This window comes from Mastacembelus armatus, chromosome 13 (assembly GCF_900324485.2).
Source record: "Mastacembelus armatus chromosome 13, fMasArm1.2, whole genome shotgun sequence".
Classification (NCBI taxonomy): Eukaryota; Metazoa; Chordata; class Actinopteri; order Synbranchiformes; family Mastacembelidae; genus Mastacembelus; species Mastacembelus armatus.
Genome location: NC_046645.1, coordinates 10315892 through 10332656, shown reverse-complemented (window position 1 = coordinate 10332656; position 16765 = coordinate 10315892). Strand labels below are relative to the sequence as shown.

Here is a 16765-nt window from a genome sequence, read left to right as displayed (position 1 = left end):
TTTTTAACAGTCACGCAGAGATTCACACACTGGTTGAATCCCTTTCACTAAACGATTAAGCACAGTTGTCTATAATGTGGAAAGTTATCACTTGCACATTAGCGCATCCAATACGACAACTGTTATCTATTCCACATGAAAAGACAGTGCTTCACTTTTTCCACATTTTACTGAAATGCAAATTTCAGGGGTTTCCATTTCAAAATAAATTCTGAGGGCATCAAAATGTGCAAATATTGAAGTAATGTGAATACTTTTCCAAGGGACTGTAAATAGTGTAACCTCTGCTAAACTGATACAGTGAATGTCAGATAAAACTTGAACTTCACCTATGGGGAGTCACAAATATGTTAATAGAGCTTCAGCACAACAGAATTACAAGAGCTTCTAAAGGTGGAGGGAGGTGAACAGCCTGCTAGAGGAAGAGGAAAATACGGATGAAACATGGGCCACACTTGCGGACCACGTAATTAACCATGACCCTACACTGGCACCGGACCTTCACTATAATATACAGTGCTGTGCCAATGTTGTTTCCCCCGTTTTACAGTATTACTCAGCTGTTCCAAATGCTGATCATTTCATTTGATTTTAAATTTCAATTTCATTGATCATTTTGAAACAACTGGCAGAAAGGTTTTGGGTGAGGCATATCTTTTTGCTGTTGAACTGCAGTCCTGTGATGCCTGCACAAATGGCTTTGACAAATGCATTTTAAACTTTAGGTATACTAGTGATATTTCAAGAAAATTGCCAAAGCTATGTTATTGTTTACAAACTATAAATATAACACATATACACATGGCACATACTGTCACCTCATGATGTTTATATAGTCAATTTTTATCAAACTGCCTGCTGTGACTGAAGTGCAGTGAGCTAAGACTGAAACATTGCATGGAAGCAAGCAAGAGTTACGTCATAAGTTTTAATCAATAACAGCAATACTTTTTACATTATGCAGCCACATGGGCCAGTGTTTAGCAGTCAGGAATAAGCCACACTTCAAATTGTATCTTTAATGTTAAATAATAGAGTTAGTAACTGTAAGTTATTATCTCTAATCCTTCAAACAGCTTATATTGATGGATGTAAGGTTTCAAAAGAGTAACCCTTGCGTTGTTATTTAGAATAAATAAAAGTCTAAACCTGAATTAACACTGGTAGTAATGAGGAAGCAGGTGGGAGCCCAGAATGTGTGGTCACGAGATTACGAACGAGATGTGAGATTATTGAACGAGACATTTTTAATTAAAAGCATCCTGAGGCTACAGTTGCTGCTTAGTTTGTTGCTTAAGCTATAGTTACCATGGTTACCACTGTTGCGAGCAAGGAGGGATCCAGCAGTAGAATTTATTTACTACAGCTGCTGAGTGGCGCCAATACAAGTGTAGGTCTTTAGCAAACATCTAGAGGAAGATTTAGATAGTTCACTGCTGACAGGGAATAGATGAACCCCTTTGAGTAGTGAAATGTTGCATTCATATTCCATGCAATGTCCATGTTGATGCAAAGTCACTAAGTCTGAAACTGTGGCTCCTGATCAGTAGAGGCTTGATGCCGGAGCCAAGAGACAGATCGTTACTGAATGTATGAAACTTCATGTAATTGTTAGTAGAACAGGTCGACTTTAAGAATAAGAGATTTTACATCAGGACGCTTCATGTTCATTTGCTCATCTTTCACATTATCATTTCGTTTTTATTCCCTGAAAAAATTAATGCTTTTATTGTAGTCTCGTTTTTGGGAGTAAGAATTATGTCTGTTAGTTTTCTTTGACAGTAGGAACACTGCTGGAGTTTGAGTCTACTGCCATCATGCAGCCTAAATGTAAAAAAGCACAGGCTACGACTTGACTCAGGGATGAAATAAAAGTAGCAGAAAATGGAAATGCATTTGTTTTGTGCTGTATGTGATTAGACACTCATCAGAGGTGAGACTGAAAACTGAGAGATGCAGGCCACAGAGCTGCATGGCTGCCTGTATGAAATTAACATTGGTTGTCCTTGTGGGCTTCCTGATTGAATCACGCAGGCCCGATGACGTCCCGCAAGGTTTTAAGTCATATTTCGGATTAGAGACGGCTAGAGAGGAGGAGGACGAGAGAGGGGGAGGATGAGTCACTGCCTCACTGATGACTCCAGTGAGTAGTCAGATAATTCAGGTACAAAAAGAGACACAGGCACAGCACGACCGCCTAATGGCACTCCAATAAAATGACTTATTGGGAACTTGCAAAATACACCTTTTAAGAAGATTAAATAGTATTGATGGCCCTGGCCCCCTCCTCTTCCCTGTGGGGCTGGTGCTCAACAATGATGAATCCTACTCTTCTGTATTTATGACAAAAGATTTCAATAATTAATATCTGTGCTGCCATCAGATGAGGACTCAGAATCAGATGTTACTGGGTTTTCAGGAAAATATTATCACTTATCTAATCTAGAGCTCAATATATTTGAGGGCCTATATTCTGATTCAGGTTAACACACAACTATAAAACTTTTCCATATGTTTGACTGAAAACCACTAAACACATTTATAGCTCATTTCTGGTGATTCTGGGTTCAAATCTCACTGAATTTCTGCACTTGCGGACGAAATACTGTGCACAACATTACAAAATAAAATCATCATAAACAAAATACTACAGAGCAGTGGAAAGCAAGTATAGGCACTAAATTACTGCAAAGTAAACTGAGATGCTGTAAAAACCTATGCACACATGCAAGATGGTGTCGATTGTGGTCTCAGATCTAACCTTGCTGAGTTGCATCAGGTAGCTTTAGGCCCATGATGTCATATTCAGTCTACTATAATGCACAGTAAGATCAAAAATCATCTAACTCTGACACATAAAAATGAAGAGCCTGGTATTTTTGCTTAAAAAAACAATATCAAATGTCATTATCAAACAATTCTTAAAATAATTGCAGACGAACTTTGTTAGTAAATTAACAAATGATTTCAGCTCTATATGTCAATGCAACAACTCTGCTCCTGATTTTACAGTAAACCTGAGAAAGTGCAAAGGCAAATAAGCCTTTGTGTGTAGCTAAGTCAGCCAAAACACCTGAGCTTGACACAATGTAATATGTAAAGATGCAGATTCATTCACGTATGTGAATTGGCTGCTGCTGCAAAAGAGAAAATCATATTACTTCAGTAGTACCAGAGACTCTTTCACTTCAGCTTCCATGCACTTGCAGGCAGGTGAGAAGTCACAGCCAACCACTATACAGCAAGGTCTTTCTCAAAGACCCTTCAGTAAGACAGGTGATATAGCTGCATGGCCATGATCTACTCAGGTGAAACTCTCCACGTCCCAGCACCAGCCTGCTGCTCAGCTTTTGACAGCCACAGTATTTCAGGCATGTGTCCTCCTGTCTATGTGTGTCGTTCATTCTTCATACTCTAAATGAATAATGTGTTTACTGGGACAGTAAACTAATTACACAGAAAGAGGCTATTAACATTTACTGTCAGATATAAAAAACAAAACAAAACAGTGGCTGGACTGTTGACAAAGTGAAAGTCTCATTGTGTATGGCCGACATCAAACACATAAAAAAGTAATGCAAGGCCTAATTTGGTTTGGTATTAGGGTGTGATTGCTGGATTTTATGGTCTTAAAGGTTCTATTATCATTAAGTTCTACAACTTCCTGAACTCAGACTGTGAAAGATGACACAAATAAACATCTATAATCTTATAGCTTATAACAAAGTACTTCCCAGAATGTATTGTGTTTAAGATTTTTTATAGTATTAGTAATTAGTGGGGAAATATTAGACACTTTATCAATACTTTGGTCAATCTTTGTCAAAAATCTAACATACACCTGAGGGCAAACCTGAACACACAGGCCTAGGACTCCCTCTTGTGCAAGAAAATGGGGACTGCTTGCCAGTGTTTTGAACAATAAGTCACACATGTCAGGGTGATGTAATGAACACAATAGGCCAGACAGGACTGACAGCAGCAATGCCACATCATTCTGCAAAAATATAATCACTTTAATAAACTAGCTCACAGAATATGAAACCAGATCCCACTGGCAACACCAAATGAGGCTCCACAGTGCTTCATATCCCAAAATACCATTTTCTGTTTAACAGAAAACAAAAAAACATGAAGTGTTCATTTGTCAAAGGTGAACCAGATCACATCCTGAGACCTGATCAGCGCCTCTTTTTGCACCCCGATTGGAGTATGCAAATCCGATACCTGAAAGTTCAGTATGTCAATGTCAGACGCTCCAAATGTGGCCTCCAGCTTCACCTTCCCATGCATGTGAAACCGAACCTTCTTGTTGGACATGGAGAGAAGGCACCGCAGGAAAGTCTCTCTTAGGACGGACCGTGCATGCTGCTCTGTCTGCAGCTGCTCAGCGTCCGCCTCCGGCGCAGCCGCCGTGGGAATGGAGGTGCGACAGAGCGCGATGAACCGGGGCGAGCTGGGGTCAAAGCCGCGGCTGCTGGGGTCAGGTCCTTTAGGCAGGCGGAGCACAGACACCGGCGTCGCCATGACGAGTCTTTCTTCCAATACTTGAGATAAAAAAAAAACCACCAAAAATTACCTCTAGCTCAGCAACGTCCCTACTTCATAGAAAAGTCACATTTAGACATTAACTTTGGATGTATTCACACAGAATTTATCATGTATTCTGTGCCTATCGTGTAGTTAGGCTTCGTGTATGCTCTAAGTTACAAAACTGCTTGCGCAGCTATAATGACTATTACAGTAAAAGGTGACAACAGCTATTTCCAGTCGGACAGTTTGACCAAAGATGCTCTAATGTTTTATTTAAGCTCCTTCGGTGTAATGTTGCACTTACCAACTCTACCCTGCAGCTTTAGCACTACCACCGGGGTATGACGTTGCTGATTCGTCTTCTTCGTTGGATTTTTTTTAAGCGAAGAGCAAACCACAAGTGTGTGATCGCCACCATGTGGACAGCTAAATATTCTCACCAATAATGCATTGCATGTGTTTTTGGTGTATATATACAGGGTTTAAGCCCCCATCACTCTGGATGTACTGGGATAAGTAGTAGATAATTGATGGATGGATGGAACCCAGTGTCATTATTGATGAATTATTTTGTGTGGAGGAAACATTAGGGTAGAAAAGCAGAGCAGGCTGTTGAGGTGAGCTTAAGTTTGGAAGGTGAGACGTCAGCCTTACAGTGTTATGTTATGGTTACAGTTCTCAGCAAATATAACCTGATGTTTGAAATATACCTTGAAAAAATAATCATACACAACAATTCAAGATTCAAGAATCTTTATTATCATTTCAGATATAGTATTTATAAAATACACAGGCTGAAACAAAATAGTTTCTCATCAGCTTTTGATGAGAGATAATAAATGATAATAAATAATAAAAAATAATAATAGTGATAACAATTGTAACCATCCTATTCATTGAGCAACAGTCTCTCATGGAGAGGGGTTGAATGTGAGTGTGAGAGTGAGGTGCAATCCATTGTGGGTCTCACAGCTGTGTGTGTGTATGAGTGTGTGTGTGAGTGGGGAGAGGGCACAGTCCATTTATGAGTCTATGCAGCGTTGCTGATAAAGCTCCTTCAAAAGCGGGAGAGGAGCACCAACAATTCTTCCAGAGTCTTGACAATCCTGTTGAGCTGTCGTTGGTCCTGAGCCCTGCAGCTGCCAGACCAGGACGTGAAGCTGTGCGTCACCCAGCGAGGGTGGATCAGTCTGTCACTGAAGCTGCTCTCCAGGGCAGACAGGGCGTCCTGCAGGGGATGAGACTCATGGTACAGCATAGATGTTAGTTTAGCCAGGGCCCTTCTGTCCCCCACCTCCCTCATTGAGTCCAGAGGACAGCCCAGGGCAGAGCTGGACTTCTTGATGACCTTGTCTAGCATCTTCCTCTCCCTCTCTGTGATGCTGCTGCTCCAGCAGACCACACCATACAGGATGGCTGATGCCACCACAGAGTCATAGAAGGTCCTCAGGAGTGCCCCCTTCACCCCAAAAGACCGGAGTCTCCTCAGGAGGTAGAACCGGCTCTGGCCCTTCCTGTACAGCGCGTCTGTGTTATGAGTCCAATCCAGTTTGTTGTTCAGGTGAACACCCAGGTACTTATAAGAGTCCACTCTCTCAATGTCCATTCCCTGGATGCTCACTGACGAGGGGAGAGTAGACCGATGTCTGCAGATGTCCACCACCATCTCCTTAGTCTTCCCCGCGTTGATGAGGAGGTGGTTCTGCTGACACCAGTCCACAAAGCACTGTGAAGCAGGAAGATGGCCGCGTCCTCCACTCTGATGCCGAGCTGGTAGGCAAACTGTAGCAGATCCGCTGCTACAGATCGCTGAGCTCACCACGGAGTGGAGGTAGCCCAGGACCAGTCTCTCCAGTGTCTTCATCAGATGGGACATGAGAGCCACCGGCCTGAAGCTGTTGAGGCCTTTAGCGTCCGGTGTCTTGGGCACTGGTACCACACAGGAAGTCTTCCAGAGCTGTAGTACCACCCTCAGCTCAGATTGAAGACATGCTCCTTGACCGCATGCTAACTGCTAACACTTCAATGTCTCTGCTGCACAGTTACGCCCTCACTTTACAGCGTCCTGGTTTGCACCATCTGACATTAACAAACACAGCCAGACCCCCTCCTTTCTTCTTTCCACTGTCAGATAAAAATGATCCTGGAGGTAGCTGGAGGTAGTAGAGCTGAAGATGGTGAGGTTCTCTCTGGGAGTGATGAGGATGGATAGGATCAGGAATGAGGACATCAGAGGGACAGCTCATGTTAGATGTTTTGGAAAAAAAGCCAGGGAAGCCAGATTGAGATGGTTTGGACATGTTCAGAGGAGGGACAGTGAATACATTGGTAAAAGGATGCTGAGGTTAGAGCTGCCAGGAAAGAGGCCTAGAGGAAGAACAAAGAGGAGGTTCTTGGATGTAGTGAAGGAGGACATGAGGATAGTTGGTGTGGAGGATACAGAGGATAGGGCTAAATGGAGGCAGATGATTCGCTGTGGTGATCCCTGAAGGGAGCTGCCGAAAGGAAAAGAAGAAGACTGTCAGATAAAAATGATCCAATGAAACGTCGAGTCAGGGATGTGAGTGGTCAACCACGTCTCCGTATTCCCGCTGGTGACTTATGAGTGCGGCAACATCAATGGGGGTGTTTTGTTGGAAATGGACGTCCCAATCCTCATGATCACGGAGGGAAGGGCAGGTCTGAATCATCTCCTCTTTTCCCAGAGATTTCTCTCAGCGCCTCTGTGTGTCTTTTCTAAGCACGTCCGCCGCGATCACATGCCTGGCTCGAGTGAACCGCAGCGCGATCAGCTGTTCCCTGGTGTAAACAATGGGTCCGACGCACATCGTGGCTGAAATCTTAGTTAACAGTTCAAAGCGGCGTAATTCTTGAGATAACAACAGATTTGTGTAGAACTGAGTTTTAAAAGAATGTATACAAAATATATACAAAAACAAACAAGATAAAAGCCAAAAAAGTTAGAAAAGAATGAAAAGACGCAGGAGCTGTGACAACCAGTAGTAGAGTCTATAAGAATCTATTTATGCATTTTTAAAATTAGCCTAAAAAATAAATGGTACACTGGGGGCCTCCCTGGGGAGGTGTTTTGGGCATGTTCCACCAGAACGACACCCCAGGGAAGACCCAGGACAGGCTGGAGGCACCATGTCACTTGGCCGGCCTGGGAATGCCTTGGTGTCCCGCCAGAAGGGCTGGAGGAAATGTCCAGGGAAAAGGAAGTCTGGGCATCCCTGCTTAGACTACTGCCCCTGTGACCAGGCCCCAAATAAGTGGAAGAAAATGGATGGATGGATGAATGAATGAATGAATGGATGGATGAATGAATGAATGAATGGATGGCTGGATGAATGGATGGATGGATGAATGAATGGATAAATGGATGAATGGATGGAATAAATTGTACCCCAAGTTTAATCTAATACATTTACTCCAGTGAAGATTCCACAGAGGAAGCTGAGCCATCAGGGCTCCTGGTGAGCTCTTTAAATGATACTGCAGTCAGTACAAAATTTCTGGCCCATATCAATAATGGCCTATAATACTGCTGTGACAGGCAATTTATGGAGTATGCAGCTGCCGTAAGTGACCTAATAGGCCATGAAAAAATCCAATTGGCACTAGGTCTGTCACACAAAAACTCTGATTAATGGTCTATAGACTCATGTAGCAGCTTTCTTCCAGCTGCATGATGTTTTTTGGCAAAGAAAGTGATTCTCAGGTTAGATACATGCCAATCTGGATAAAAAGTTATTTTACACAGAAGGTAAAAACAATAAAAGAACAGTTTCTTCTGCTGCAATCTTCTTTGGGTGGTGCTAACATGGTCTACAGGGTGGAGTATGAATGAGGCAAATTAAATGTCGAGATCATCGGTTAGTGAAAATGATGTGGATGTTTGGGGCATTGGGCTAGAGGCTGTATGGTTAGGAGTAAATACCATTCACAGCAAACACCTGACCTGACCTGCATCACAATATGCAGGCCTGGCCCGTCTTCACCACATTCTTTCCAGAAAACTCCCTTGTTATCTCCCTTGGGTGGTGTTTAAATATCCTGTCGCTGAGCAGAGACACCTGCAGTACATTTCACACATTCCTATTGCTGTCTCTTTCCAACTATGTGCTTACAAAGAGGCTGCTTGCTGTCTCATTTTTTTTTTACATGCAATAGTAAACTACTGCAAAACTGGCTTTCTGTGTTGCCTGGATTTACTTGAACAGCACACACCTGATCCACTGTTACAATCCCCCTTTTGGAAATGCTTAAAGTTTCAGCCACATTATGGGTTAAGCACAAAAATCGTGATGTCTTAGTTATAACAGGACCATCACACAGACTTACAGTGAAACCTAATGCTGTTATCATGCATTAAACAATGTCACCTTTTAGTTGACGCTATTAAAGGCGTCAAACCAGTTAGCCATTGCTCCAGGTGTGTGTGCACTTGGGTGGGTTAAATGCAGAGCACAAATTCTGAGTATGGGTCACCATACTTGGCTATATAATTCACTTTCACTTTCACTTTCACTTCAACTCCACTTTATTGGGTTCTTGTAAAGGCTTTGATAAAATTAAGTACTTCTTCACCTCATACCTCCCCACCCCTGTTAAGGGAGGGTTTTCCATCCATCCATCATCTATACTCTGTAATTCCTAAGCAGCATCACAGGGATCTGCGGGAGTCTATCCCAGCTCTCTTTGGGTGAAAATCAGAGGTACAACCTGGACGGGTCACCAGTCCATCACAGGGTCACATAGAGACAAACAACCACACACACTCACACTCACTCCTATGGGCAAATTAGAGTCACCAATCAACCTGACATACATGTTTTTGGACTGTGGGAAGAAACCAGAGTACCTGGAGAAAACCCACGCAAGCACAGGGAGAACATGCAAACTCCACACCCAGGCCTTTCTTGCTGTTAGGCAACGTGCTAACCACACATCCACTGTGCTGCAGAAAGGTTTTCCACTTGAACATGCTGTATATAACTTCTCTCCCAAACCACCTATCTTATCTGTCCAACACATGTACATCACTGTCTTCAAATGAGTACCCTCCATTAACAGGGGTGGGGAGGAATGAGGTGAAAGTGTGTGCTTCTTTTAATAGTGTATCCCAATCAGAAAGGGCAGCCCTATTAGACTGAAGACAGACTGCCATGTGTTCCCAGTCTTGCATCACTATGTAACTGTGTGTAATGTTTCTGTTTTGATTAGATTGTAAAGTGGGCTTAGGGGATTTTCCTTATTTAATCATTTTGCTTTTGATTTGCTAGTTAGAATCACCAGGCATATGGCTATTTTACTCATTCCTTGTCCTTTCTGGTCAGACTGTGTGTGGCCACGATGGCCTGTGACCTCTGACAGAGGTGCAGTATTTTAACTTTGTCACAGTTTAAAGAACACTGTGTTCCGTCTGTAAGGAGTACTTGTGGACATGTGTGACATGGGACATTGTCTTATTCAGCACTTTGGGCTTTATGTACTGTATGTGTGTGGCATTTTGTGCCATAATATAATGACTGACTGACTCTGACTCCAAAACAGATAAGGGAGGAGACCTCTTCCCTGAACTCCCACCTGATTTAATAGGGACAGAGACCTGCTTAGGTTCAAACCATCCATGGATTGTTTTATGTTAAACACATTCCCGTGTCCTCTTCAACCCAGAGGTGAGATTAGAATCACCTCAACCTAGACATTGTGTCTCCAAAGGACCGAGCTCCCTGTCATGGATTTTTAAGGTCATGTAAATGAATTATTCCAATATACAGAAGTGGCATGTTTTATTGTTTCTTCATAAACATATCCGTCATTAGTTGGGAATTCCTTCTACCAGATGAAAGATGAAGAAATAATATTGACTGTTTACTGTTTCCCAGTTAGCTGCTGTTAGGAGCTTGGTGCCCTAAAATGGCATTATTAAGAAGTTTTAATAATCATACACCTGAGCACACATAGATGTTTTGGGCTCACAGGGAGACATTTTTAGCAAAGGAAAATGTTTTTTGCACATACACAAATTTTATTTTAAACAGATTTTATTATCATGTATAGAAAAACAACCAAAAACATCTAATTATTAATAAAGTCCGTGGCTCAGCCTTATTTATTGGGCCTGTCACAAATTACTTCTCTTTGTGCCCGTCACTAGCTCAAGCTTCTCTTCTGAACTTGAGATTTTTTTCATCAACCACTGTAAAAAGTTGTTCTGATATTATCCATCTAGACCTTCACTGCCTCCCACACTGACATTTACATTAAACAAAAATGGAAAAACTGAAAAAAAAAACGTTTTGCCATCTGATAAAGCTTTAAATAGATCTCTAGCTAGGATTGGCACGATGTCCACACAGTGGCTGCTGTAAGTTTCTCAGTGATGATGTTATGAAGGACAGTTGGTGGTTTTGGGAGATATTTGACTTTAACTTTTCTTGTATCAGGTGGCGATTTCTGGAAAGAAGCTTTTCATTCAGCACATGTCGTGGTGCAGTGGTATGTGAAAGGCATTTGGACTGCTTGTCATCTCATCCTTTCCCCGGGTGATTCATGCCTTGCTTATGAAATTGCAGAGATTGCAGTAATGATACATAACAAAGTCCCATTTGAAGTAGTTTAAATTGCTTTGAAAACATAGCACATTGGTCTTAATGTGTGGTGTGGTTTGCACTTATCTCTCAACAAGGAGGTTGGACTCCTGGTCGACCTTGGGGCCTCTCTTTGTGGGAAGAAACTAGAAATAATTCGAAAGATTTTAGGATATATTAGGAAATGCTTGGCCTGGTGATTGCTACTATTTAAAGTGGAAGTACAGTTTGACAGTGAGCTGTTGCCAGATGCCATTTTAGGTAACAATCTGATTGGTGGCAGAACGAGCTGCAGGTGCATCGCCTTAACTCAGACCTAACACACACACACACGCACATGCGCGCACACACACACACACACAGGGCCCTATTTACAGCCCTATATAAATTTAACATTTAGCATTTCAAAAACAAAGAGGAAACATATCCAGCTTCTGTCAGGTTTGGAATAACTCCAAATGCATTGCTTAATCTGTTTAAACAATAACATCCGCAACCAGTTCATGGACCTGTGTGGGCTTTATCCGGCCTTGAGTAAACCCTCAGGGTTCTTGCAGATGCAGTACTTATATCCAAACAAAATTCCCTCACTGAAGACAACTCCTGATAGTTTTATGTGTTAGTTGCACTAGAAGGAGTCTTTAATTTGTCAGCCTTGTAAAACAGTGGGACTCCCTGAGCCCTAAGACATGACACTAAAGCCAGAAACAAAACTGGAAATTGTTGTGTGGAATGATCAAAATGCCTGTGACTTCCAGCAGACAACTCATATTAAAGACCGCAATTGTATGAAACATATCCATATGGTCATCTAACCATGTGTGAAGGAGGAAGTGTTTCTGTTTTTTAGCTTACTGTGTGGTATTGGGATGTTCCAAATAATTTTTATTACATTTCAGAAATCAAATATAAAAACATACATTTTAAATGCAATTTTAATGCATTGCTGAATTTCTCTTAGGGGATGGATAAAGTTTATTTTCCATCTTTCCTTTTCCTACAAAGTATGATTACATGTTGATGTCTCTGCAGCGCCTGCCAGAAAGTCCTGCAGTTCAGTGTGCATCATGTGACTTTTCAGTCTAATTTCTCTCATGGGCATAAAGAACTTAATAAGCAAAAGTTACTGACTCAAAGAAAGAAAACAGGCTCATCCAAGTTGCATAAGAAAGTCACCCCCGAAACCCCCAAACTACCCATCAGTTCTCGCCCTGATTGAATGCACAATCGTGTACAGCATAGAGTGAAAGGAAACTCAGTGTGGAAAAGTAAGACATTGAAACAAGACTCATGTTAAAAGTATACAATGTCACAACAATGCAATGTATCAGAATTAATTCAGTTTTCACAAATCAAAACTAAATTTGCCAGTTATTCGACCGTGGTCTGCGACCCATGAACAAATGCTGAGTCATTGTGGGTCATTTCCCCTCGCAGAAAAAATAACTCCTTTGAAGTTCTTGTGGAGTCAGATTATAGAAACCAGCCGAAATTTTTCTTTTTTAATGCTTTAAAGAGCTGTTCCATTGTGTGGGTGTGAAATAGTTTTTTAATCTTATAAGTGAAGTATCAGGAAATTATGCAACAAATGGAAAAACTCTCCATGTGTTCTCATTTCCCATTTTTTCATTACTCAGTGTTTTGGCACTGTTAAAGGCATGTTGGATGTGTTTGAACACAGCTTGTGGCATGTTTCTTTATGCTTGTGAAAAGATGTACTGGATCTTGGAAAAACCAGACAGGAAGTCATATGGTGCACACCCGAACGTGAGAATTCCTGGCAGGAGCTGCAGTTCAGGCTTGCCATGACCTAGTGCAGGATCTGCAGCAACTGACAGAAAAAGGATAGTACTGTTAGGAGATAACTGGCTACTCCATTTTGAAATTAAACCACTAATGCAACTATCTAGGCTATATTGTGTCTATTACATCTTACTGAAACAAATAAAGCAGCACTTCAATACGTACACAGATTTATTAGTGAGAACATCAAATAATGGTTTGATTATGCCTGTCACACAGTGGGGGACTAGTAATGTGGCATCAGGCCTTTTCTCAGTGGGCCGGCAAACTTTTGGGGAAAATATAATTTAATTTAATGTTTGGGCCAACAATCGACCCATAAAGAAACAGACAGCTCCCCAGTGGTTCTAGGAGAGCCAACTGGTTGTGGACAAGCTGTTTGGTCAGGACACAGGTGTGTGGAGTGGGGCGTGCTTTAGGTCGTAGACTGTGTGGTTGGCATCTGGGAGTAATAGGTCAATAGTCATGCTCCACTGTAACATCATCAGAGCTTACTTTTGATATTTGAATTTTTTTTTCTTGCATTGCTATTTTCAATTGAATAAAGTGTAAAGTTATCAGGATGGCATTGTGTGGGGGGGTTTTCTCTAGTTTCCTCCCACAGTCCAAAGACATATAGCAGGGGCAGACTGAAATGTCATTCCAGACCACTTAGTAAATGTGAAGGATATTGGTACACAAGCAGGTGGATGGATGCTAGGTCAGATGCTATGAAGTCTTTTGGAACCGCAGCGAGAGCGATAGTCAATTCTGTCAATTTAACCTGCTGCTATATTATCACTGGTCAAGTTGACTGTCCATGGCAGGACAAACAACCTGCAGGCCAACAGGATATGTCCTGGGGCTCTCAACAGTGTGTCCGCCACTGAGTTTGCGGTTAGTTTAACTAAATAAAGTGCATAAACTTTTATTTTTATTCATGTTATTAAAGTGTTCATAGCCTTTCCTCAGTGATGTAAAAATGCAGGATTGTGGGTGACTTTCAGGTCTATAGCTGAAGACACTTGTCCGTTCCAGCCTAGACGGAAATTAACAGTGTGTGAGTTTTGCACACACAGAAAGAAGAGCTGAGCTTATGTTTATCATAATATCACAATCAAACTGCTCTCTTTGCTTGATTGACATTTTTGTCAACGTAACATGAGGGGTGGTTTTGACAGTTTGGGGGTGGGCTCATGGATGTTTCTGTCAGTAAATGCTGTTGGTTCTTTTTCATGATTGAGTGTACATTGAATGATTGATTGACAACTCCAGAAGTCCAAGAATTCGAGGAGCAATGATTGTGGGTTTAATAAACTCTATGCTTGATCTATATTATTGTCACGTTAATTATTTATTAGTCAAACAGGATAAAACAGGATTCTTCTAAAGCTGTGTATGATATGGCGATTCTATACCACTTCGAATGTAGATATTTGCTAATGGTTTGGCATTTGATTAGCTAAACTGGATAAGCAGTTGTCGACATATCCATATCATAGAAATGATAAAATATAGCGTGTGTATCAAGTTACTAAACGAAACAATGTGAGCAATACTTACAGAATAATAAAAAAGTTCAACTTTTAAAAGATTTTGACTTTTAGTTGAATGACAGCTGTAGGCCCATTGTTTTTTGTTGAGCAACTGTGAAAACAAAAATCATATCCAGTAATTAGCCTAATCCCTCTTGCAGCTCTCACTGCATCTTAGCAAACCCACGCTTTTGTTACTGTGCCAGGGAAAAGTAAGGGATTCTGACTGCAGGCTGTTTTGGTGCCAAAAACAATAAACTGGAGGAAGCACTAGGGGTTAACTATATCAGATAGATGTGAACTTTGAACAATTGAGGCAAAAAGACATGTTTTAACTTAGAAGTTAAAGTTCTCAAGATGGTCAGACTGTTTTCTAATGGTTGGAACAATTTAAAGTAATACAAATGCCCATAGGTGTGAATTTGACTGTGAGTTTTGCCTAGGTGTGTGATGGACTAGTCATCTGTCCATTGCATACCCCACCAGTCACCCAGAGCACACAACATACCTAATCCAGGTAACTTAACCTTGAGAACAACACCTGAGCTTCTATCCAGAGTTCAAAGTTTTTATGACAGATCCCTTATGAGCAAGTGCTTGGAGACAATGGAGAGGAAAACTCCCTAACAGAAGAAAAAAACCAGTTCAGGTTATATAGCCTCAGTGGATAGAGGAGAGAGAAAAGAACAACAACAAATAGACACTGCAGGTTGGTGGGGCCAGTAACTGCACATTAGCAATATACAGCTCCAGGACCAGGGACACCTGCAGAACATAGAGAGAGGGAGAGAGAGAGAGAGAGAGAGAGAGAGAGAGAGAGAGAAAGACACAAGAAAAGCTTTCCATTTTCCAAACATAGCATCAAACCAGCTCCAAGTACTGGTGTCAATGTAGTCGGAATGTCTTCTCATCTCCTGTTGAGCAAATGTTCAGGTTCAGTCATATTCCTTGTCAGTCCCGTATTATTGATGAACTACTGTGTGATCTGCTGATCTTGCCATAATTTGTAACTCATTCACATGACTGTTAAAATCACAGTGAAGAGAGAGGATGCACTTGTGCATGATTCTCTATTGTTGGGCACCAGATATCGCCTTTGTCACCTTCCTGTATTCACCTGTTTTGACATTTATTGGAGCTCGAAGTGCAGGCCCTGCCCAATCAGCACTTCTCCCCCCTAACCAAGATAAACAATTCAGGTGACAAATTTGACTCTGTGCCTTGTTGATCGTCTTTTGCGGCAGCTGCTTCCTCGTCTGGTTGGGGTGCGTCTGGGTGGGGGTCGTTGTCCGGTGTTGGAATCCTCTTACAGTGCCTGGTGTGGATCCACGAAGTACGTCCCTCTACCTTTACTGCTGTATTCGTAGTCAGCTGCACCTGATGTGGTCTGGTGAATCGTCTTTGCTTCCAGTGTTTCCTCCGGTGGTCCCTATTGAGCACGTGGTCACCTGATTTGAGATCATGAAGTTTGGTATCTGTAGGGCTAGACAGAGCAGCTTTTACCTGTGGACAAAGGGCTGAAACAGAGGCAGAAAGCGTCGCACAGTAGTCTAACATTGCATCTTCATGACTTCCACTCAGTAGAGCTTGTTTGTTTGGCCTAAGTCCTACACTAGGAGGTTTCCCAAGAATGATTTCAAACGGACTTAGTCCATGCACATTTTTTGTTCTTGTGCGCATGTAAAATAGCATGAGTGGAAGTACTTGTCACTGCTGATCTTCTTTGGAATGCCCCATCGTACAACGATGTCTCTGATCGGAGCTTTTGACACTATCGATGCATCCTGTTTGGAAGATGGAAAAACCTCTACCCACTTGCTGAACATGCAGACCATAGTCAAGCAGTATTTCTTATTCTGGCATGTTGGCCAAGCCATATCCCTTTTTGTAATTTTGTGCCAGAGTTCACATTTCTTCCTGATATACTTGCTATTGAGTGCATGGGTGACAAGTCAGCCTGTAGGTTGCGTTCCTGTGAAAGAGAAAGTTGAGTGAGGTGAAACATCTGACCCGTCATGGCCGCAGCTTTTGCAGTGGCATCTGCTGCTGAGTTTCCTGTAGAAATGGGATCCTTTTTGTTAGTATGAGCTTCAGATTTCATGACTGAGATTTGTTTAGGCAACAGGATGACATCTAACAGAGCTGCAACAAGAGCATGATGTACAATGGGTGCTCCAGCTGATGTGAGGAAACCCCTCTGTCTCCACAGGCAACCATAATCATGGACAACATCAAAAGCATAACGTGAGTCAGTGTAAATGTTTACTGTTTTATCTTTGGCCAATTTACAGGTTTCAGTAAGAGCAATTAGTTCAGCAG

At 41.9% G+C, this 16765-nt stretch overlaps 1 protein-coding gene across 1 annotated transcript; it reads right to left on the bottom strand.

Moving 5' to 3' along the window:
• Positions 1 to 974: 974 nt before the first annotated feature.
• On the bottom strand, positions 975 to 4885 carry gemin7 (gem (nuclear organelle) associated protein 7). The gene is made up of 2 exons (XM_026333352.1): positions 4838 to 4885; positions 975 to 4547 (listed from the first exon to the last, which is right to left on the bottom strand). The coding sequence occupies exon 2, from the start codon at positions 4525 to 4527 to the stop codon at positions 4141 to 4143; it is 387 nt and encodes a 128-aa protein (XP_026189137.1). The 5' UTR covers positions 4528 to 4547; positions 4838 to 4885; the 3' UTR covers positions 975 to 4140.
• Between the last annotated feature and the right edge of the window lie 11880 nt (positions 4886 to 16765).